This window comes from Pelodiscus sinensis, chromosome 1 (assembly GCF_049634645.1).
Source record: "Pelodiscus sinensis isolate JC-2024 chromosome 1, ASM4963464v1, whole genome shotgun sequence".
In the NCBI taxonomy this organism is placed as follows: Eukaryota; Metazoa; Chordata; order Testudines; family Trionychidae; genus Pelodiscus; species Pelodiscus sinensis.
In genome coordinates this window covers 22465890-22491241 of record NC_134711.1, presented here as the reverse complement: position 1 = coordinate 22491241, position 25352 = coordinate 22465890, and the positions used below count along the sequence as shown (strand labels likewise).

The 25352-nt window shown below is 42.1% G+C and overlaps 1 protein-coding gene across 5 annotated transcripts in view; it reads left to right on the top strand.

Annotated features, from left to right (window-relative positions):
• PHTF2 (putative homeodomain transcription factor 2) overlaps nt 1-25352 on the top strand; it is a 133111-nt gene that overhangs the window by 82941 nt on the left and 24818 nt on the right. For 4 of the 5 annotated variants that reach the window (XM_006117154.4, XM_075926619.1, XM_075926638.1 and 1 more), the window contains 5 exons: nt 3979-4180; nt 5743-5901; nt 12051-12269; nt 20309-20437; nt 21878-22150. In XM_006117154.4, coding sequence (XP_006117216.2) covers nt 3979-4180; nt 5743-5901; nt 12051-12269; nt 20309-20437; nt 21878-22150 — 982 coding nt within the window. The remainder of the gene's footprint in view (nt 1-3978; nt 4181-5742; nt 5902-12050; nt 12270-20308; nt 20438-21877; nt 22151-25352) is intronic. The other variant, XM_075926646.1, reaches the window with a different exon arrangement.

Here is a 25352-nt window from a genome sequence, read left to right as displayed (position 1 = left end):
AAATTGGAGAGCAGGACAAGAGGTGGGCCCCACACATTTGCTGCAACACTTATGCAACAAATCTTCGCCAGTGGTTGAACAGGAAAAGGAAACCTATGCCTTTTGCAGTGCCAGTGATTTGGAGAGAGCCAACAGATCATACCAGCAATTGTTACTTCTGCATGGTCCCTCCAGTTGGGAAAGGTGTGTCAAAGAAGAAAAAGTAGACTGTGCATTATCCAAACATTCCATCAGCTATACGCCCAGTACCCCACGGAGAAGGACTGCTAGTTCCTGATGCACCAGAATCATTCTTACTTGAGTCAGACGAGAACGAGGATGAAACTTCTGGTCCTGAACCATCAATGTGACAGGACCCACATTTTCTCCCAGCCTCCTCCTCTGAACCACACCTCATAACACAAGGCGAACTGAATGACCTTGTCAGGGATTTGGAACTACCCAAGAGTAAGGCAGAGCTGTTGGGCTCCAGACTACAGCAGTGGAATCTCATGGCAGGTGTTGTTAGGGTTTCCATGTTCCGTGACCATCAAAAGGATCTTGTCCCATTCTTCTTCATGGACGGTGATCTTGTAGCCTGCAACATTGATGGTGTGATGGCAGCCCTCAATATCGTTCACGATCCAGATGAGTGGAGACTGTTCATTGATTCATCGAAGACTAGTCTTAAAGCTGTTTTGCTGCATAATGGCAATGTTTTGCTATCAATTCCAGTTGGTCATGCAGTCCATATGAAGGAAACCTATGACAGCATGAAACAACTTTTGAGGTGCATAAACTATGACCAACATCAGTGGCAGCTTTGTGGCGATTTGAAGGTTGTTGCACTCTTGCTTGGTCTGCAGACTGGATACACAAAGTACTGCTGTTTTCTCTGCAAATGGGATAGTCATGCAAGAAATTCCCACTACATCAAGATAGATTGGCCACTCCGACAGTCATTGGAGCCTGGGAGAAAAAGTGTTCAGCATCCACCACTTGTTGAATCAAGGAAGATTTTGTTGCCACCCTTACACCTCAAGCTGGGTCTGATGAAGAACTTTGTCAAGGCCATGGACAAAACTCAAGCAGCTTTCAAGTACCTCTGTGGAAAAATTCCAAGGTTAAGTGAAGCTAAGATAAAGGAAGGTGTCTTTGTTGGTCCTCAGATTCGTGAACTTCTTCGAGATGATGCATTTGACCATGCACTGCGTGGCAAGGAAAAGACGGCATGGAAAGCCTTCCAGTTAGTGGCAATAAATTTTCTCGGAAACAACAAGGCAGACAACTACAGGTTGTTAGTGGGAAAACTTCCTCAAGGCATACAAAAGCCTTGGTTGCAACATGTCACTAAAGATACATTTTTTGCACTCTCATCTAGATTTTTTTTCTACCGAACTGCGGAGCAGTGAGCGATGATCATGGAGAGCGATTTCACCAGGATATTGCAACAATGGAGAAACGCTATCAGGGCAAATGGAGCCCATCAATGCTTGCAGACTATTGCTGGACAGTGACAAGAGATGCTCCATTTAATGAATACAAGAGACAAGCCAAGAAGCGCTGAGTAGACACTGAATAGGACTAAACTATGTACATAATAGTTTTTTGCCTTTTGTTTCATCATACATTTTATTTATATAACCCTTTTGCTGATTTTGAAAGTGTTACATAAACAGGACAGGTGAAATATTATCATGTAAAGCAACCATAAACACATGAAAAGACCTAGGTTTACAATTTATGATTAAAACTCTACTATCTATACAATATACATAGATGTAAAATGTAAAAACTTAAATATCTTTTAAGTGTAAACAGTAGCCAATCAGTTGTTTTGATTGTCATATTTGAATTCAGCATATCAAAATATATAATAAATAGCATATTTTATCTCTGAAGCAGATGACGTCTAAAAAATTGTAGACTAGTGTAATCTCAATTAGTTCTTCAGAGAATAGATGAGGGTGGCCAATCCATTTAACAAAGAGAGCCGAAACAGTGGCAGGGGGAAAAAAATGTGAAGAGCTGCACCAGAATTGTCAAGTGCGCAAAAAAAAAAAAAAAAGAGGCTGCCCCTTTAAGAAATAAGCGTAGGCTTTTTGCCCATATCAGGCTTCTGTTGACAGCTGCCATTTTGAATTGCCACCCCCAGTAAGCACGGGGGTGGAGGCTGTTGGGGGGTGAGGGGCACAGAAGCGGCTCCATGAGCCACACTTTCGGGGGAGAAGAGCCGCATGCAGCTTGCGAGATGCGGGTTGGCCATCCCGGGATAGATTGTCTCCAGTGGCCTTTACCAAAGACTGGAACAACTATTTGATTGACTGGTATGTCACTTGCAAAGTGGCAAAGTTCATTCAACACTTATCCAGCAATTTGAACCTGAGTTCTTAGATGAATGCGTACCGTTCAGCTTAGAGCTTGGAAATAGGTGTCTGCAAATTTGGAGGAGGTGGACACACTGGGAAAGTAGAACATCCCTTGATCTGGAGAAAGTAAAATTAGAATAGAGAAATAAGGGAACTCAGCTCTCCCAATTTATAAGCCAAAGTTACTGCATTCATCCCATTCTCCTAGTCCCCATGTTTATAATAAGTCACACAAAATGGATTATCATCATCATCATCATTCTAGGTAACCTGATGATCTTGGTTTCTCATGTGTAACCATCTCCTGGCAATTGAATATGCTTCCCAAAGAAAATCTTTTAACTTTATGCCTTCAATCAGTTCATCTGTCCAGAATACATTTCTGATGGCATGGAAATTGAAAGACTGTAGAATTTAGAGGGGTGCCACCTTGTCCTGTTACAAGATCTCCATTGCTTATTACATAAAGATTTTAATCTAACAGTGCCACTTGTGCCTATAAGGCATATCTACAGCATGTCAGCCTTAATGGCTTGTAGATCTGAGCCACCTGTCTCATCAGTTGGTAAATTAGCCACTGCTCTTTCACTCTCACCAGTTGGAAGTGTCACCATGGATATCAAGTTATAATTTGGAAGTAACAAGTGGAAACTCCACTATACTAAGAATTTCTTGGAATTTCCGCTTGTTACTATGTCTGCTTCTTTCTCTGAGATGTTGGAGTGCACGATAGGAAGAGAAGAACACGTGACAGAGAAGTTCATTCTAGTTTGTAGAACTAATATTATTCTAATTCCCTGTCTCTCTCTTCCTGTCCTAAATCCTCCCTGCCTTCACTTACAGCATGGTATTTGATATAGGCTATATATATATTTGCTCTACTATTTTGTGCTTCTGAAGGGGAAGACTTAGCCAAGGAGCTTTAACACTAAGGGTACGTCTAGACTACATGCCTCTGTCGCCAGAGGCATGTAGTCTAGACGTACCCTAATAGTCATTTATACTATAGGCAGGTAATATGGGAGACTGCAACAATCTGGATTGCTCATCTGGAAATGCCCTAATTAGCATAAACTTTTAGAGTGCTGATGAAGTAAAGAGAACTTTGGTCAAAAAGTTAAACTTTTGGATAGCAGCTTTAATTTTACATCATTGTATTATTCATTCATGCTTCTTGCATGGATGTGCAAGGAATATGAACATTTAGGTTAAATTAGTACAATTTAAAAATTCCTGAGAATAAAGAACTATTTGGGCATACATCTGCATTTCTGTTAACATAAGAACATACAGTTAGCTTTGTCATATTGCTGTTATAAATCCTTTTTTGGTAAAAATATAGGTTTTATTGGGTTTTGTCTCATTTCAGTAGCATAATATATAATCTTACCTTCGTGTGCTGGATGTGTAATTTGGTATTCTATATTCATACAGTTGTAACAGATAAGCTTTAGATGGCGAAAAGTAGCACAGATATTACTGAATTTGATTCTTGATTTAGATTACTAGTTTTCATCTCAATAGTGAAGTCAAATAAATAGTTCAGGGAGAAGAGTAAGAGAACATAGACAATACCAATCATATAGTAATTTTATGTGCAAGTTTGTTTTTTGTTTTGTTTTAAATGTAGATCAAAGAAAGCAAAGAATTCAATAGATAAATCAACAGAGACTGATAATGGCTATGTCTCCCTTGATGGGAAAAAGACAGGCAAAAGCAGTGAAGATGGAGTACAGACCCATGAGCTCCACTGTGAAGTGATTAGGTCAGAAGAGGGAGGTTGGAACGCTGGTACTCTAAGAAACACTTACAACAATCATAATCATCACAAAGTAAGCCTAGTTCATTGTTTCTAGAAACAGATTTACATAACTAACAGTAATGTATTGAGTTACATGCACACTTTATTTCTGTGACAATTTGGAAAGTTCATATTTAGATCATGACCCTGCTTTTGTTAAATAAAAAGTTTAAAATATAACTTTTGTTGGGATACTAAGGGCCTAAGTGCAAGATCTAGTTCTGGATTTCTCACTCTTAAATTTTTCCTTATGTTTTCTCTTTGCTTCTCTATCAATATTTTCTTCCTTCACACGTGTGAAAAATGTTAGAGCAGTATTTTAATAAAAAAAAGTAAAATAAAATTTTCAGTTTACAAAATGTACTACAAACAACTGAATTTTGACTTGAAACTTTTTGTAGTTACGTCTGGAGTCATTCTTCCTTTGGACATGACATACCATATTGTACAACTTAGGTTATCCCAAAGGCAAAATATTATTTTTGAGAAAATATTTTATTACATCTAAATTGTTGTAATTCATGTGAGTTTTACTTCATAAATATTTTGCCATAGACGCAGAACTGGTCACCTAGGATTGGGCAGCTGCATATCTTCGGTTCAACTCCTGTCACCAGAACTTCATTTAACTGACTTTTAGAGTCTCTGCTTTTTTCAACTTGACTCATCATCATGTGTCCTTGTATTTCTTATTTGTTTTATCCTTCATGAGAAGACTTTGTTTCTACCTCACCTGCCTCTGTTAGATTTTTTCCTCTGATGTGGGCCAATCTCTCTGCTACTATTAGACAAATTTCACATTAATGGTGACTTTGAAAATTCAAACAGCCCCCTATATCATCAAAAGATTTCTCTGCCAATCCTTCTTGTTTATAGTTTCTCTTTTCCCTTCTCCTGTGCATAAGTACTGAGATCTGCAAGTGATTTGTTTCCTTCGTTATGGAAGGAAAAAGACTTTCTGGAAGGCAGAACACAGAGGTGATTGGAGAGAAGAAAGGTAGGCTTCAGAGAGCAGGGCATAATGAGGAGGAAGCATGTGTTGTTCAACAGAGAGCTTGGCTGGCTAGATGTGATAGCTCTCAGTTGTCCTATTTCATCTTACTTCATTCTCCCCAAAACAATTCTTGCATTATTCATTCTTGGTACATAAAGATTTGGAAGTGTATCATTTAAGGAAAGTAATGGAAAGAAAATGAAGAGCAGCTTTTTATTCTACCTCTTAGAAGGGGTGTTTGTTTGGGTGGGGAGGGAAGATCTTTTAAAATTTAGAATAAATTACAAAAAAAAGTTTTGTCCAGGTAAAATAATTTCTATTGAAATATAAACATGTGTGGCATTTCCCATTAGGCCTGCTAACATTAGCAAAAAAGAAAAAATGTGTCATCTTCGGTAGTATATCTCTTCCTGTGCCTTTTTCTTGTAGTCTAAAAGAGGGAAAACTGTTTCCTGTGGTCTACTCAGCAAAAAGGGATTATTAAATATTTAATTAAAATTATTCATGAAATAAACTTAATTGCAGTACTTAAGATGAATTAAAAGACCATTATGAAACAACACTGTGATTTACTAATAGCAAATTGTTAATTGGTCTAGGATACACAAAGGACAGTAACAAATATATCTGATGAAGTTTCAAGTGAGGAGGGAGCTGAATCTGGATATCTCTTACGCCGTAATGTAGAACGTGCTTCTAGTGACTGTGCTCTTCGAAACAGAAAGTCGCACCATTATAAGAAACACTACGCTGTGGAGGTATGTTCTTTTCCTACAAGTCCTTTTCGTAACTGAAATTTGCCAGTGTTTCATTGATCTTCTGAATGCATTATGGATCACTGGAATTTAGTGATCTTCTGTTAACAGGCAGTTGTCATTAATAATTCATTCTGCTCATTAAAATAATCTTGTGAAATAATTAACCCTCTTTTTCTCAGCCATGTTAGTCTGTAACTGCAAAAACAATTAGGAGTCCCGTGGCACCTTAAAGACTAACAGATTTATTTGGGCATAAACTTCCATGCATAAAAACTACTTTGTCAGATGTCTTTCTTTGATGATTGTGATTAGGTGTCCAGTTTATACAAAAGTCAGTTTAAAATTTACCATATTTTTCACTTATTGGGAGAAAAGGTCCCACAATCCATATCTATGCTATTCTAAAAGGGGAGGAATCCGTCATGCGGTCTGTCACAGAGAATATTTGAGAAGACTTGAGAAGTTTTTAGGTGAAGGCAGGCCCCCAGTCCCACCCTCACCACGGGGAAGGAAACCAGCATGCTGAGCCTGCACATGCCTCAGCACCCCCCGGAGGGAAGAGGTCACGCAGCCCCAAGCCCTCTTTTTCCCCCCCCTCCCCAGGCCCCTGAGAACAGCAGGAAGGGAAGAGATCGCATGGCCCGAGCCTCCCTACACCTACTCCCCCTGAGCCTCCCCAAACCCAGGAGCAGCGGGGAGGGAGGAGGCCACATGGGTCCAGCCTCCCTGGCCCTGGAGCAGTAGGAAGGGAAGCAGCCACATGGTCTGAGCTGGCCCAAACCTCCCTGCCCCTGGGAACAGCGGGGAGGGAAGAGGCCATGTGTACATCTACCATTGCAACGGGATGGGAAATGCTAGTATGGATAATTGGTCTGTTGCTATGCTCTAATACCCCATAATATACCTCTTATATCAAAGTTTTTCTGCTTCCTGTTTTGCCTTCTAAAAGCAGCCCCATTATGTAGCAAATACCTTTGGAGATGCAGTCATCAGAGGTCAGCTCTACACTAAAAGGGAAGGTTGAATCAAGATTAATTATGTAGCCAGAGTCGATGTACCTTGATTTAAGTTTCCCCACTGTCCCTACAGTGGGAGGCCAACAGGAGCAAATGCTCCCAAGAGAAAGAGTACCAGTCGCTAATGGGTGCACCCTCTGAGTTCGCTTTAGCAAGTCTTAACTAGACCCATTAAATCGAACTCCAGAAGATCCATCATGGCAGCATCTATCTTCCACATAGTGTAGAGATGGCATAAAAAAATAGTGGTTTCCTCTTATGTTTGAAAAAAACCCTTTTTTGATGGAGATTTGGCAGATTGTTTCCCAGTCATTTGTTTTCGCTTTTAGTCATTATTGGGTGGATGCGAGTGCTTTCCACATGCCATAGTTCAGGCTGCACCTTCTTTTACCATAATCTCCAATAAATCTGTTAGCCCATTTGAGGGTGACTTTGAGCGTACAAGAGAATTTGATTCTACATCTAAGCTCCATTGTGAGAGGATCCACCAATGTGAATGATCTCCTAAATATGGGTATGTGGGTATGTAACATTCTCCTTCAACAAATGTCTCTGTGGGTGCTCCACTCAGGTCAAAATGCATCCCAGCGCCTTTCATCAGAGATTTCTCAGCAGTACCCATACCTCCCAGGCTGTACATGCACTTTGCCTGTATAACTAGCACGTGCACGGGCTGAGAGCCTCAATTCCTTCTCTACTGTCCCAGGCCAGAGACGGAGTACAGCTGTCATGCTGTTCACCTCAGCAACATAGTTACTTAGTTTATACATAGTTACATAACAGTATTTTTCTTCTTCCTTTAAAAAACAAACAAAAAAACCACTCATTTGTTTCAACATGCCAGGCTCTCCCGGTTTCAAGAGGTGTTCCTCTTCTAAAGAGGCCATCTCTGTATCTCATGGTCACTCTCAGTGCATTAGGTATTTGAGGGAGACTCTCCTGTCCCCCCCAAAATGTGCTCACTATATCAAAAATTAAAAACATGGACTCGAACAGGAAGCTGCATCTGAAGCTCTCACTGCTCTAGCGACGAGGAGTCCCGTGGCACCTTATAGACTAACTGAAGTGTAGGAGCATAAGCTTTCGAGGGCAAAGACCCACTTCGACAGATGCATCTGACGAAGTGGGTCTTTGCCCACGAAAGCTTATGCTCCTACACTTCAGTTAGTCTATAAGGTGCCACAGGACTCCTCGTCGCTTTTGCAGATTCAGACTAACACGGCTATCCCTCTGATACTTCACTGCTCTAGGACTCCCTCAGACTTGCATCTGATCCTCTGCAGACTCTTAACAAAAATTCTCAACGTTTAGGAAAAAATCTGCAGAGCAAAGAAACACAGACTTTCAGTTTCATCCGTGTCAGCCACTTTTAACTGCGCAGGCACCTCAGGTACCATCAGTTGGCAACTGCTTCCCAAGGTGCTGAGGCAAAGGGCTTTCAGCTGGCCGCTTCTCAGTATGCACCTATGGTCCCCTCAGTGACCCCAGTGCCAGCCTCAGGCTCACAGCAGCCTATTCAAATACCAAAGCAGCACTTGCCTTTGATCCTGACATTCCATTTCAGCCTTGGATGTTTCCTCAACAATGCAGCAACAAACAGCTGTGACTCATAGGGCACCAACACTCTCCTCAGCTTTCACTGTTGCCAGCTCACTTCAGCACAGCACTGTAGTCCCACTCTGCTCCAGAACATATACTGTAGTTTGGCTCTGCTCAGCACCAGTTCCACAGTGCAGCTGATCTCATGCTCTTCCCATCTCTGGGATCTCCTCTCCAGAGCTACAAGCACAATATAGTCAGTCCCCCACGACTGACTATAAGATGACTTGGAGAACAAAGACCTTTCTCCACCCTATAGGTATAGGGACTCATGCAGGCAAAGTACACCTGCCACACAATACCTTTGGAATATCCACCCCTGGATGGCACCACCTATGCCATTCCCTGGCTATCTGCCATACTGGAGTAACAGAGAACACTACAGAGTGCAACACACTAACCATTCTGGTACATGGAGGCAAGTCCACAACCCTCCTCCACCAACCCTTCAAGTGGAGGTAGACTCTAGTACTGAATCTATACTGGACATACAAACAAATCGCAGAGGATGATTTACCTATGGTCACTGGGGCACCCCCTTCACCTCAACAAGCTGAATTGCCCATCATATCTACATCTACAGATGGACTCTTCCAATTTCAGGATCTCTTTAAGAGGGCGGTGGACAAACTCAGTATTGCTTAGGAAGAAGTCTAGGATAACCAACATGAGCTACGGACATATTGCAAGTACACTACTACCTCCAAAATAGTACACCTCATTAATGTAGCCACCCTACAGCCTGCACAAACTATATCACAGAGCCTTGCCTTCCTCACACCCACAAGCAAGTGCATGGACCAGAAGTACTTCGTGTCCTCTAAGAATACTGAATTCCTCTACACACACCCTTCTCCCTACTCATTAGGAAACAGCTAATGAAAAGAACAAGCAACAGCAACAGTTCAAGACCTTTTCATCTGATAAAGATAATTTTAAAAATGGAAGCATTTGGACGTAAAATATATTCTTCCTCCACCTTGTAATTCTAGGTGGCCAGTTATGCGGCTGAGTTAGCAAAATACCACAGAAACTACACCAAAATACAAACTTTTATTGATGACATGCCTCAGAGAAGAAACCTCAATTGAAGGCCCTGGTTTCTGAAGGTCAGTTAATATCCCACACAGTGCTCCAAGCTGCACTAGATGAATCTGGCATCTGTGTCCACATCATAGCCATAGCGGTCATCTTGCGTCATGTGTCCTGGCTTGCATCTTCCTCCTTCCCAACGGAAAACCACACTGCAATAGAGGATCTTCAATTTAATGGGCATAAACTCTTTGCTGCCAACACCAATGAGGTCCTGTACTCCATGAAGGACTCTTGAGCAACCCTGAGATCCTTGGGCATATAAACACCTATGTGAAAGAAGAAAAATATAGGTATCAACCAAACCAATGACAGTGATACCCCTATTACTCGTACCAAGCGCAGCAAAGACAATATGATACTCATTACCAACAATGCTAGAGACCCAGAGCCCAAAGACATTGCCCTCCAGCTCTTGGGGTGACCCAACCTGCAGCCTCCAGTAAGCAAATTTGAGGCATTGTTCGAGAGCAATGAGGCCACAGTGCTTATAGTGACTAACCAATCCTTCATCTTCTGTTTATGACCATTCTTCCACAAGCTATCACTTCAGACTGTTGGGTCCTGGAGATCTTTCAATCTGGATACACCATTTTCATTCACATTCCTTCCCCCAAACCACCACTTCTTCCTGACCTTCTTCAGGGACCCTTCTCACATGTTATTACTCTGTTCAGAGGTGCAATGCCTTATCCACCTAAGAGCTGTAGAGCCAGTGCCTACTCAGCACAGGGAGGAAGGGTTTTATTCATGTTATTTCTTGACAGAAAAGAAAAATGGGGGATGGCGACCCATTTTAGACCTCCATATTGAACAAATATGAATAAAAACAAAAATTCAGGATGGTCACTCTTTCCACAGTAATCCCAGCACTGGCTCAAGGAGATTGTTTTTCAGCTGTTGACCTCCAAGATGCATATTTTCATGTTACTGTCTGCCCAGCACATAGGCAGTTCCTCAGATTTACACTTGAATGACCATTATCAATACACTCTATTTCCCTTTGGTATCTCCACAGTGCCATGAGTGTTTTCAAAGCTACTGGCAGTGGTAACCTGATAATCTTCCCATAAGCTGGCTGATTGTCTGCTGAAGTCTCCAACCCATTCTCATGCTCTTCATGCAACATCAATGACAATACAGTATTTCCAAAAGTTGGGCATACAAAGAAACCGAGACAAGTCAGTGTTAACACCTACCCCACAAATCCACTTTAGGCACCTTTCTCGACTCCACTGCTGGTCGAGCCTCACTGCCACAGGAAAGATTCAGAGCAATCTGCAATCTCATACACTCCATTCACATCCGCCCATAGGACACAGGTAGTGACTGCTTCCAGCTACTGGGGCACATGGCAGCCTCTACCTTTGGTGTCACCAATGCCCACCTGCACATGAGAGGCCTTTAAATCTGGCCATCTTCAGTATACAAACCAAAATGGTGCATACTTCTAAAGTACCTCACAATGCCTTCTACAAAGACACACTACTGTGGTGGACCATCCCACTACACATATGCAAAGGGGTTCCCGTCCCCCCTCGCCCCTCTCTCCCATCACCATCACAACTAATGCATCCTGTCACAGAATATGGAGCACACATAGGACAAATCACTATGCAGGGACTATGGTCCACTTCCAAAACCACTTTCCACATCAACCTCCTTGAGCTCAGAGTTATACGCTACACCAGCCTCCACTTCCTCCCTGTCATCAGAGGCCGCAATATAAGGCTCATGACAGACAACTTAGTACGCATGTTCTACATGAACAGGCAGGGTGGAGCTCATTCCCACTCCCTCTGCAATCATTAGGGGTTTGTGTTTGCTGTGGGGAGCAGACACATTATTATGGCATTCAATAGCAGCAGTAGACTTGCTTGTCCAGATAGCAGCAGTAGACTTGCTTGTCCAGATAACTGTTCCAATTCTTGCTCCTCTCACCTCATCTCTCCATTTTGGGGACAGGCTTTCACAATATTTGGGGTTTGATCACCACTGATGGCTGAGTCATAAACATATAAGAATGGGATTTTAAGTAGCACCTGAATTAATTCCAGTGAAAAAAGAACTGATTTGGCTTTTCAGCTTTTCTTTTTTCTGTTAAAATAGTGTGGTGTTAATTCTACACTGTGTTAATTCTATGTACATGACCCACACCTCAAATTATTTTTCACATCTAGAACACTTATGTGGAAGAGGTCGTACTGGAATATTTGCACTGCAGTGTGTAATAATTATTTGTAGTCTACAATGAAACAGTGACATTTGAACAAATTAATTTTAGTTCTTCTTAATGATTCTTGTACTGTTTATTCTTATTTCCAGTGAAACTGGACAATAATCTTGGTTTAAAAATGAGTGTGTGTTTAATTTGGTAATTGGCATTTGAAATAGGGTGGACTATGCAAACTGGATTAATGCCAGTGTATATCTTAATTGCAGGATCCCCCTAAATCAGGGACTAGTTGCAGTTCTCGGTGTTCAAGTTCCAGACAGGATTCTGAGAGCACAAGGCCAGAATCGGAAACTGAAGATGTGCTGTGGGAAGACCTGTTGCACTGTGCAGAGTGCCGCTCTTCCTGCACCAGTGAGACAGATGTTGAAAACCCTCAAGTTAATCCATGTGTGAAAAAAGAATACAGAGATGACCCATTTCATCAGGTTGGTGTCCTTTAAGATTTTTGTTATCTAATGGAGTACTTGCTATCTGTAGTCCTAACAGCTTTATAAAGTGTTCAGGAATTAGAAGAGGGGGAGAGACACTTACATTATATGAAAAAAACCAGAAATTAAATGATGGATTAGTTGCAAAGATCTGATTTAAATCCTATAAACTATGGAAAATAGTATAATGGAAGATGTAGTCCAGCTAGGGAGCCTAGCCCATACGGGAAATATGGAGATCATGAAGCACCAAAACTACAACTCTCGTAAGGTACCGCAGTATGCTGCAGTTCTAGTGAGCATAATTCAGTGCTCAACTAAGAGGGAAATTAATCATTTACATTCAGAATGTCAAAACACTTCCTAATTACATTTTTTGGAGCATTTTGTTCTACAAAAATTTCAGTATTTAAACTTTTTCATTGTGACTCAGGACAAAAACATATGTTGAAGTATCAGAATTTCTTTGGGATGGAATTCCAGTTTTTAATAATCTGTGCTGGGATTGTTTCTAAAGAAGGGAAGGGTTTCAGATGTTTGGCTTCAATATAATTGCCAAACATCTTTTTTTTTCTACTGTAGCAAAACCAATCCCTTGTGACATATCTTCTGGTTTATGTACTCAGTATTGTGTGTGTGCCTTTCATTTGTGTGAATCTTCTTCCATTGGTTATGTGTAAGATAGAAATATAACTATAAAAAAATGTAAATACTGCTATACTATTCCTAAGCAATAATCATTCACTCATTTTTGAAAGTTGTGAACATTCACATGTCATTTAATCCTTCCTTGAACTATAGTAGAACACCAATAATATCTGTTTTAACACTTAATTTTGTGCCATGCTGTTTAGGAAAATCCTTCCAAGTGTCAAATAAGTATACTACAGGCCTTAGAGTGCATATGATACCTTTAATCAAATTGCATACTTTTGTAATTTGATTAACTTCTTCTTTGAGTGGTCCCCATGGGTGCTTCACTCTGAGTGCTGGTGTGTCCTAGCGCTGGCGACCGGCGACTTTTTCTAGCAGTTTCTGCCACGCCACGCAGGTGCCATAGCGCCCTCTAGTGCTGTTGGAATTCTTGGGCGCGTGCATGGTGTGGCTCCTCAGTTCCTTCTCTACCGTCCTCAGCAGTAGACGGAGCCAACTGTTCTCCTTATTCCTGTTGAAAAAATAGTTCCTCATAATCCAAGTTTTTTAGCCCTCTTCTCTTCCCCTGTCAAGTTTAAGGGGGGAAAAAAAGTCCTTGTTGCACTTTGCCGCTTTTCCCCAACCCCCTCATGCCCAGTTCCCTGGGTTTTAGGAGGTGAGAGTCATGTCGGGATGCCATGCCTGCTTCGGACGGGCACTCCAAATGTATTAAGTGCCTAGGGGAGGCGAACCAAACTCAAAAGTGCCCCTACTGTTCGAAATTAACAGCAAGGGCACGCCAAGACCAAGCTAACAGACTCAAGACGTTGTACGAGAAGTTCCTTCGCCCATCCTCGGAGGACTCTCCTACGCCTTCAAGATCAGCTCAGTTGAGTAAAGGTATGGCAAAAAATCCTCCTTCTACCCACTCTGGCCCCGCAACTCTTCAAAAACTGGTCTACCCCCAAGCCCATTGCTACCCTCGGCGCCGGCGGCAGCACGGGTTAGCACTGAGGCCAGGCCTGGAACTTTGGGGGCAGCATTGCCTAAGTCATGGGCACCGCACAAGAGAGCTCACTTTGAGCCAAGACAGAGATTGGCGGCACTGACTAGTATGGCACCGGAGGCACCCTTGGTGCTGACTGCACCGACAAGTTGCCACAAAGATCGGGCGAAGCACCATGTGAAACCGGCTCCTGGCCTGGTGCTGAAGAAGGCCCACACTGACATGCCACCGCCGAGTAGTTCGGCACCTGAACAACCCCCGGCACCGTCGTCACCACCATTACTTGCACCGGCCCCAGCACCACCTACACCATACCGTACGGCACTGACCGGGAGGCATGAATGACACTAATCCCCAGTCCAAAGCCGCATGTCATCGGCACCACCTTCCCTGGGCTCCTCCATTTATTCAGTGAGGTCCCGCCGCTCTTCGGTCGTCTCTCGCTCCCCCAGTGATATCGGCACCAAATCACGGAGCAAATTTTCTTCGTGGCACTCTAGCCTGGAGCATAGACCTCCCTCCTGGCAGCCTGCTGTGGTTCAATACGCATACTCTCCTCCTCCACATCCATGGTATGCCAAGCAATACACCTACCCACCACCGCCATACACCACCCCATGGCAACCCTGGGAGCGGCGTTTGAAAAGGGGCCACCATCGGGCGCCTTGTACCATTTCTAGGTCACCTCCTGCCTCGCCTGCCACCACGATCTCTTCCACCGAGCCGAACTCTCCAGCCCCCTCGGAAGCACATGACTCCCTCTCTCTGAAGGAGAGATTAGGTCACCACTTGATATCTCGTCTTCATCTCCAGACGAAGTGGTCACACCAGAAGCTGCACCATCTGGTGATGACATTAAGAAATTTCAAGACCTTTTGAAAAGGGTGGCTATAGTTCAACAAAGAGATCTCCAGAGAGTGCAGGAGAAACAATATTTTCTTCTCCGCACATTACAGCCTACAGCTACCTCCAGATTAGCTCTCCCAATGGATGAAGCTATCATGGACCTGGCCGATGACATCTGGCAAACTCCCGCATCCATCACCCCAACAAATAAGAGTATATCACAAATACTTCATTGCTCCTAAAAACATGGACTTCCTCTTTACTCACCCACTTCCGAATTCCTTAGTGGTGGATTTGGTACTACACAAGGGCAAACAACCCAATCTCAGGACCACTCCACAAGATAAGGACCATTAAAAGGTGGACATTATGGGGCGTAAAGTTTATTCATCGCCCACGCTACTTTTGAGAGTTGCGAATTACATAGCCATGCTCGCAGACTTTGACCACGCTAATTATTCAAAGCTACAGGATCTGCTCCAACACCTCCCAGAGCATAAGAGGCCGACCTTGTTAACATCATGCAAGAGGGTCACAACATCTCTCGTACAGCCCTACAGTCCGCCATGGATGTAGCGGACACCGCAGCTCGCATGACTGCCTCCGCGATTGTCCTTTGCAGAACATCCTGGCTACAGGCATCTGGGGTACCCAGGGATCTGCAGCAAAAAGTTGAGGACCTACCTTTCTATCAAACCAACCTTTTTGCTGCAAAGACAGATGAAGTGCTGCATTCCATGAAGGACTCTTGCACAACTCTAAGGACACTGGGAATGTACACTCCCCCCTTCAAGAGAATTAGGTATAAGCCATACCAATGCCACAGAGATACCTTCAGGCATCAGCCCAGAAATGACTTCCGCCCAAGACAAAGACCACAGCGGCATAGACCCCAACGGCAACACCAACAACACCTCACTACCCTTCCTCTGGCAAGCAAGCAGCAGGTTTGAAGGTCAGGTTGAGAGCCGCAAAGCCAATTGACCATTATCGCCAACTGACACCCCTCAGTTCCACCAACTCCTCCGGGCCTTTTTCCACCAATGGTCTCTCATCACTTTGGACAAATGGGTTCTGGAACTGATTCAATACGGTCATTCTATCCCATTTACCTCCATCCCTCCTACCCACTCTCCTACCCTGTCCCTTTTCAAGGACTCCTCTCACGAGGCCGTTTTGCAATAGGAGGTTGCATGTCGTCTTCAACTCGGCACAGTGGAACAAGTACCACTGCAATTCCAGGGCTGGGGTTTCTATTCAACCTACTTCCTACCCAGAGGAAGACGGGAGGGTGATGACCCATCTTAAACCTCAGGCGCCTCAACAAATACATGGCATACCACCATTTCAAGATGGTTACTCTAGCAACAGTCATTCCCACTCTTGATCAAGGAGATTGGCTATTGGCTCTCGACCTCCAGGATGCCTATTTTCACATTATGGTTCATCCTGCTCACAGACGTTTCTTATGACTTACGGTAGGCAACCAACACTATCAATACCGGGTACTCCTGTTTGGCCTCTCAACTTTCCCCAGGGTGTTTTCCAAGACCTTAGCAGTCGTAATGGCATTGCTTCGGTGACAAGGGACCATAATATTCCCATGCTTGGACGACTGCCTTATAGAAAGCGTGTCTTTCCACGAAACCAAAACCATGAGACACAGTACAGTAGCCCTTCTCCTCCTCCTCGGTTTTCACATAAACTACACAAAATCCACCTTACTCCCAATGCAGAGGCTAAAATTTATAGGCACTCTCATCTACAGTCACAGCAAGGGCTACACTCCCCGACCACAGGTTTGCCACCATATGAGACCTGATCCGGTCGGCGCAGTCAACTCTGACCGTGATGGTCAGACACTGTCTCAAGATCCTTGGGCATATGACTTCCACGACCTATGTTGTCACCTTGGCCAGGCTCCACATGAGAGCTCTTCAGTCTTGGCTCGTGACAGTTTACAAACCCTCGAGAGATCAACTTTCCAAGCTTGTCACTATCCCACCATGCATTCTCAGCTCCCTGCTTTGGTGGACAATTCTATACAACATGCTGCAAGGCGTTCCCTTTCAGAGTCTTCGTCCTCGTCCCCATCCTCCCCATACTCACAGTTGTAGCAGACACCTCGCTTATGGGATGGGGAGCCCATTTAGAAAACATCACAGTCCAGGGCAAATGGGCTTTCCCGGAACAAACCTTCAATATCAACCTCCTCGAATTACGAGTGGTCAGATATGCGTGCCAACACTTCAAACAGTATATAATGCACAAGTCCTTTACCATCACGACAGACAACACTACCTGCATGTACTACATCAACCGATAAGGGGAGGCTCGATCCCCTTCCCTCCTTTGGGAAGCTATCAAGTTCTGGAACTGGTGTCTCACACACCGAATCACTCTGTTTGCTGTTTACCTCCCAGGCATCCTCAGTATCACAGCGGATGCCCTAAGTCGAACATTCCAAGATCAGCATGAGTGGGAGCTTGACAGACATGCCCTAACCCTATTATTCTTTCGGTGATAACCAGACATAGACCTCTTTGCTACAAAGAACAACAGGAAATGTCATCTGTATTGCTCCAGAGGAGCCCTGGGAAAACATTCCCTCAGAGACGTCTTTTCTATCACATGGGATGCCCCTCTCCTCTATGAATTTCCTCCCTTCCCGCTTCTACATAGAGTCCTCAACAAGATAAGGACAGACCAAGCGCGGGTCATACTAGTGGCCCCCGCATGGCCCAGACAGACATGGTACCCTTACCTTCTCAAGATGATGATGACAGACCCGTATCCCTTCCGTCTCCATCACGACCTCCTGTCGCAGAATCATGGCAGGACTCTCCATCCAGTCCTTGTCAAGCTTCACCTCCACACCTGGCTCCTTCATAGCTCCAGGATGCGGAGATTACCTGCTCGGAACAGGTGAAGGACATACTGAAAAACAATAGAAGACATTCTATCAGAAGAGCTTACTTATACAAATGGAAGCGATTCTCTCACTGGTATAGTTGGCTGCATGCAACTCCTCCACAGTCTGCCTCTTTACCTACCTTACTGGATTACCTGTTATCCTTCAAGCAGTCAGGCCTCGCACTCAGCAGTGTCAAGGTCCACGCTGCCACTATAGCGGCTTTTCATCATTCTACGGATGGCGTGTCATTCCTCGCTAACCCATTGACCAAACGCTTCTTTAAAGGCCTACAGAACACCTTCCTGCCGGTCCGTCCACCGGTCCCCATCTGGGATTTGAATCACGTTCTAAAAAGCTTGACAAAGCCTCCATTTGAACTGCTGGCTACCTGTTCTTGGTCTCACTTATCCATGAAGGTGTCCTTCCTCATCACAATTACCTACAGCAAGAGGGTGAGCAAACTGGCGGCCTTGATGGCCGACCCACCATATACTGTATTTACAAAGGACAGAGTAATACTCTAACCCCACCCAAAATTTCTTCCCAAATTACCTTCACCTTTCCACATGAATGAACATATACACTTACCTGCCTTCTTTCCGAACCCTCATGCTGACCTAATCCAGGCAGCATGGCACACTTTAAGACGTCCAACGTGCACTGGCGTTTTATGTTGACCCCACGAAACCATGGTGAGCCTCACCTAGGCTTTTCATCTCCTACGCCGAAAGATCTAGGGGACAAGTGGTCTCATCTCAGAGAATCTTGAAATGGATTACTTCCTCCGTTCGAATTTGTTATACCTTATACAACAAACACTTACCTGAGAGCATCACGGCTCACTCCACCAGAGCTGTGGCTTCCACAACTGCCTTCCTTCAGAATTTTCCACTCCAAGACATTTGTGACGCTGCCACCTGGTCATCCGACCACACCTTTGTGCAGCATTATGCACTCTCTTCTTCTATAGCATCATCCATGGCGGCGGGACACGCAGTGTTGTCCACAGTGACTACCACATGGCTCCGTGAGCTGACAACTGCTCTGTAGTCACCCAGAGTGGAGCACCCACAGGGAACACTTGAAGGAAAAGAAAGAGTTACTCACCTTGGTGCAATAACGGTTCTGCTTCGAGATGGGTCCTTGTGGGTGCTCCACTACCCTCCCTCCTTCCCCTGCTTTGGAGCCTTGTACTCTAGCGTGTAGAGAAGGAATGGAGGAGCCGCGCACACACGCGCCCAAGAATTCCAATGGCACTAGAGGGTGCTATAGTGCCTGCGTGGTGCGGCAGAAACTGCTAGAAAAAGTCTCCGGTCGCCGGCGTGAGGACGCACCAGCACCCAGAGTGGAGCACCCATAGGGACCCATCTCAAAGAAGCACCGTTAGTGCACCAAGGTGAGTAACTCTTTCTTTTCCCATTTAACCATGAGAAAATGAGAATGTTTTTACTTAAACATTGCTCTTGTTATACATACTACATTAATCAGATATCTGTTGCACATTATTTCTTAGTAATAATGTGTATTATTTGTTATTGGATTGTTTCCTTTAACTAGTTCTTGATACCTTGAATCATACAAGGGAGAAAATTGAATTTTGGCATTTAACTTGCTTCTGATTCTGCAGAGCTTTATTGTATTATATTTTTAGATTAATTTTTTGTTTTAAGGTCAGTTATCTATTAATAGATAAGAGTAAGACAGTTGTAGCATTCATGAATCACTGATGGAACACGATCATCAGAATGATTATGCTTTATTACTGCAATGCAGACTTTAGAAACTAATCTTTGAATTAGACACAGTTCAAACAGGGCTTTTTAGAGACCTTCTTAGTTTACATATGGGCTGTAAATTAAAATTACGTACATACACATGAATATTTGGAAAATATGGGCATTAAGTGTTTTTAAAATTAATCAGTTTCTAAAATATATACTCTGTTTTTGTACCTATTAATATTATAATTTTGGTGCATGTATGATTTGTGTATACTTTCTAGAGTTATTTTTTTTAAAAAATCAGCAGTTATGTTGTTAGAAATTTTAAAAAACCATGAAAATATGGCTTCTGAAAAGAATAGCTTTCTAATATAAACTGAATATATTAATTTGCATATTTGTGCTAAACATAGGGATTTCATTTTAGCTTTCAGTTTTACTGTTTACTATCTTTTGTTCTGTTTATAGTTGCACTTTGCTTAAATTTCTTATCAAGAATAAAATAAGTAAACTTACAGTAGAATGGTATTAGACCAGATATGCTGCCTTTGATTTTCTGCAGATGTTCAATTGTACATTTAAAAAAAAAATGCTCTTGAGTGTTTTTACGCCTTGAAAGGAAAATCCTTTATATTGTTTTAAAATTCCACTCTGCTTTGTCCCTGCAACTAACCAAATGTAACGATTGTTTTAGTAATTTAGTTTCACAAATCCATTAAAATGGGGTCACAACCCACTTTGGGGTCTTGACCCGCAGGTTGATAACTGGCACACATGAAAGCTCTTCACAACTATATTCAAGATATGGTCTGCTGTAATTTCTTTTGTCAGCCAAAAGTATTGACAGTGAAGTAAATCTTGTTGGTGAACCATACAATACTTATTATTTACAAATGAATATCTTTGCTTTCTATAGAGTCATTTGCCGTGGCTCCATAGTTCCAATCCAGGACTAGAAAAAGTAAGCGCTATTGTATGGGAGGGTAATGATTGCAAGAAGGCTGATATGTCAGTGCTTGAAATCAGCGGCATGATAATGAACAGAGTGAGTATTCTTTTATTTTTACTTCGTGCAAACTATAATTAGCACTCAGTATTTATCCAAAGTTGGTCAGATTTTCTCTGACAACCTTCAGCAAATATCGTTAGCAGTCTTCCTTGATAAGATCTTATTTTGATTCTCATTTTGTTACCAACAGTGGTTAAAAGAGTTACTGAATCTCAGATCTTAAAACTGCATTTTAAATTTGAATGACTATAGATCCATAGAGTGAGCTAAATTGTTACTTTTATTGGATTTATTTTCAGGCTATAGAACATTTTATGAACATCACCATTGGTTCCCAACTCTTGGGAACAAACAGTATCACTTCTGGATTTTATATATAAGATATAGTCATACATATAAGTATCTGAAAACTATAGTTCAGGTTAGAAAAAATGTGCATACTTCAAGAAATAAATATTTAAGGAAATGGATGCTATGTCTGCACCAAAATGTTTCCAAATAAAATTATCTTACTGATATGACCCCATTTCCAAAGGTAAGTCAATTATTTTTGTCAAGGTCCAGATTTCTTCATGAGGGTATAGTCAAGGCTCAGATTCCAAGGAAAAAAAAAAAAAGATAATAAATAAATAAAAAGTTGTGGAATTCGTTCAGAAGCATGCGGTAGTCCACATTTGGCCTGTTGACTACCCGTCCCATATGCTGTACCAGTAGAACTGATATGGATGCTAGCAGAGAAAAAAAATAGACTTCAGTAGCAAATCCAGATAAACAAAAGCTTAGCTAAAGAGAACCATCATTAGTTTTAGCAATAATGAGAGTTTTATCCTCTGTGGATGAACAGTTAGAGGACAGTACAGTTACAGGTTAGTTCAGTCACATTTGCCTTAGCCATAGAGATAGCATAGTCATCAATTATTCATTTATTTTGTAGTAAAACCCAAAGACCCAGACAGGATTGGGATTCCATGGTGCTAGGTATTCTACAAATATTTAGAAGATGATGTCCCTGCAACGAATGTAAAACCTAAAAAGACAAAGATGCAGGGAAGGAGAACAAGATACATTTAAGCAAAGGAATGAGGATAATTGGCACATATATTATTTAAGTGTTGTCTAATTTTTTTTATAAAATTACCCAGCTACCCCATGGCCTGTCCTTACAAAAATAACAATTTATAGGCTTAATTTATTTACTTAGTTAGTACACACTGAAAATAAAGTATTTTCACCTGCTTCTATAGCTACCTATCCATCCTCAACTTCAGTTTCATAGTCATTTTATATATTCAAAGAGGTATATAGTTTCTGTAACAGTAAATTTTTGAAAGTGTTTATAAAATAAATATTTTACATCTTGTATGGCTTTTTTTTTTTTTTTTAAAACCATCATTGTTAAACTGAAATAATAACTAAGTTATTGACATTAACAGGCACGAGGTTAATTCTGGATAATTTTATATCTTCCATTTTTAGGTGAACAGCTACACACCAGGAATAGGATACCAGATTTTTGGAAATGTAATCTCTTTAATCCTGGGTTTCACACCATTTATATTTCGACTTTCCCAAACTAAAGATTTGGAACAGCTAGCTACACATTCTGCCTCTGAACTTTGTGTTATTGCATTTGGGTCAAATGGAGACATACTAGTTCTTTCTATGGTTATAATAAGTTTTGTAGTCCGTGTGTCCCTTGTATGGATTTTCTTTTTTTTGCTATGTGTAGCAGAGAGAACATATAAACAGGTAAATATAATATCAAGCCTCTCATTGTTGTGTTCCTTCATGGAAGGAAAAGTATGGAATGAACCTCTCTAGTCTTGCACCCTCAGGGCCCGGCCTGGTGCTGAACTAGTGAATTTGTCCAAGTTGTCATTGTTGCCTAGCAGCATTACCAACACTTCCACTGTTTACTGGGCTCTTAAAAGACATTTAGGGGCAAATTCTAGCTAAATAACTGCCCAGAATACTGAGAGCCAAGACTAGTGGCTGTAAACAAACTTTATGGGGCTATGGGAAACCTGGCCACACCCATGATAAGTGGATATCTGGCTAACCAACATCATGCTGGACCATGGATGTTACCAGAGCAAAAAGTGCTAGACTGAAGAGGGTTCAACCTATATTATGCTTAATGAGTTTTGTTGGTTCTCAATAATTTAAACTGTTTCTTCTTGGTGCTAAGATCCACAGATCCATTGCATTGGACACTTCAGTTTGCTTATTTTGGTGGCAGAACCAGACCTGATAGTCACTGGCAGAAGGGAAACACCTATGCCTTTGAAATTTCCTCTAGTTTTTATCAGTCTCCCTTACAACCAATGTCTCAGTAAGACATCCCTGCTATAGAGTTTTGTCCTAGGGAATCTTTCACTTTTTATTTCAAATTCATGATTAATACGTTAGCTCAATAATTTGCCCAACAAATTCTTAACCATGCTGAATTTCTCTCAACTCTCCTATACTCTATATAGGAAATGACCCAGGCAGGATTGGAATATCCTATGTCCATTGACAAGCAGTTCTTCCTACCTTATTTCCACAACGGGAGTGATTCCAGATGGACAGCAATCCAGATGGAAAATAGTGGCTAATCTTTAGAACCCACATCATCAGCCCACTCCTGACTTTAGAATTCAGATGTCTTCTCCTCTTCTGCCTCCCCTCAGGCAGTGTATGGAGGACACTGACTATAGTACAGACACTTCCAACATCAGATAGTGCAGGCCCAGCTTCCTCTCCCTGCTGTCACCACAACAACAGGCCTCCCAGGGGATCCCTAATGATATACCATGTTGGGACTATCAGGGAAAATGTAGAACCATTGTCCTTTATAGCTTCCATGCAGTAGATATGATTAGAGCCTCTGGAGTGTCGTTTCTTGATACTCCGGTACCTTATCTGAGAGATCCAGAAACGATCTGTCCCACGGGGACAAGACAATTAGCTCTGCTCCTTTGAAGACAGATTGCCAGCCACTTGGAAATTTTTTTGGAAGTGTCTGAATTTGTTTTCTCTACGAAGGAGCATCAATGGGGCCAGATTTCCAAATGGAATGTAAATAATTGATATCCGCTCTGGTTCCCCTGTTCAGCTTCATAGACAATGAGTAGGCAGAAAAAGACCAAACCACAGACTTGTGAGGAGGGAGGGGGAGGGAGAGATGGAGGAAGAGAGAGAGGGAGAGGGTATGAGTGTGAGATTTTTCGTTAAGGAATGAAGGCCCTCTATCCATATTAGAGTTAAGGGATTAAATAATAAAATTATATATTTTAAAAAGATTGATTATCTTTCAGGCAGAATACTAAATTCTGCAATGAAAGCTCATGAGCCTATATATTTGTTAGCCTCTAAGGTGCCACAGGACTACTCGTTGTTTTATAATTAGAAGGTTTTTGGCTGACGTATACAAGCTATAACTACTTTTCACTCCTATGCTTCCTAGGAAGATGCTCTAATAGAGGGGTAGATATTTCCTACCACACCTAAGGGTGCATCTACACAGTGGTGCTAGCTCGAAATAAACTATGCAATTTGAGCTATGCAAATTGCGTAATTTTTATTTCAAGCTTATTTTAGATAGTGTCAAACATTTTGCAACGGACCACTATTCCAACAAATCCCTTAATTCTTGTGGAATGAGGTTTACCAGGATGTCTGAATAGCAAGCCTATTATTTTGATTGTATTTAAAGGGCATGCTGTTAAGACGTGGAAAAAGCTATTTCGGGATACAACATTATGCTGAAATCGTGCCCGCTGTCTGGACGTACCCAAAGGCTGTGTCCAGACTCAGGGGTTTTTTCGAAAAAAGTAGCCTTTTTTCGAAAAAAACCTCACATGCGTCTAGACTGCAGCCGCGTTCTTTCGAAATTAAATCGAAAGAACGCGGCTTTTCTTTCGATGGCGGTAAACCTCATTTCACGAGGAAGAACGCCTTCTTTCGAAAGTTCCTCTTTTGAAAGAAGGCGTTCTTCAATGTAAATAGGGCTTCTTCGAAAGAGAGCATCCAGACTTGCTGGATGCTTTCTTTCGAAAAAGTAAGCCGCTTTTTCGAAAGTTCAACGTGCAGTCTAGACGCTCTCTTTCGAAAGAGGCTTGCAGTCTAGACATAGCCAAAGAGACTAGCTATTGGTCACCTACTCCTTACCAGGTTGTTTTGCACAGTTATCACAGTGATGGCTGGGTTGCCATTCTTAAAGATCTTATCTGTCCATGTGGATCCCAGTACACAGGAATAGACATCTTTTAATTAGAATGGCAAATGGATTTTGCATGCTATTATGCTTATTACCTCCACTAAATACCCCCACTGGCATAAAGAGTGGAGCTGGATCCAAACTACAACTTAGTTCCCTCTTACACTGGTGACAGTGAGATCAACCATAGTTGTTTCCTTAACTACTGTAGTCTCTGAGTAGATATATAGTTAGTATAGTTACTATACTTTTTCTTTATTTTTCACATTCCTATTGTTCAAGTATATAGATCTTTCTCTGTGTGCATGAGAGAGAGGAAGTTAGGTTATTTTTATTTAGCTACCCCAGCATTAGATCTAGCAGGCCTGTGGCTGATTGAAAATCTCCAGGGTTTAAAAGCCGTCTGTCGTGTAACACAGCTATTCCATTAAATGATGGACACAATAAGAGCCGTTTTTTTCCTCTGGGAAAAGTCTATAAGTCCACAAAGTATGTGAATTTTGTAAGTCTTTTTCAGAATGCATCCCAAAAGCTAGAGAGCTGTGTTTTAAAATTCTTCCTAAAGGGAAAATCAACAAGATGTGCATTGTTCTTTGTAGTCTTCTCAAGGGAAGAAGCCCCTGCTTCTTTGGAATCTCTCTAAGCACGTGTTTCAAAATGACTCATTATGATATTACCAAAATGTTTGGGGTTCTATTAGTTTTGTTTTTTGTGTGTGTGGTCAAAACTATGCTGTAAATGTGATATGAA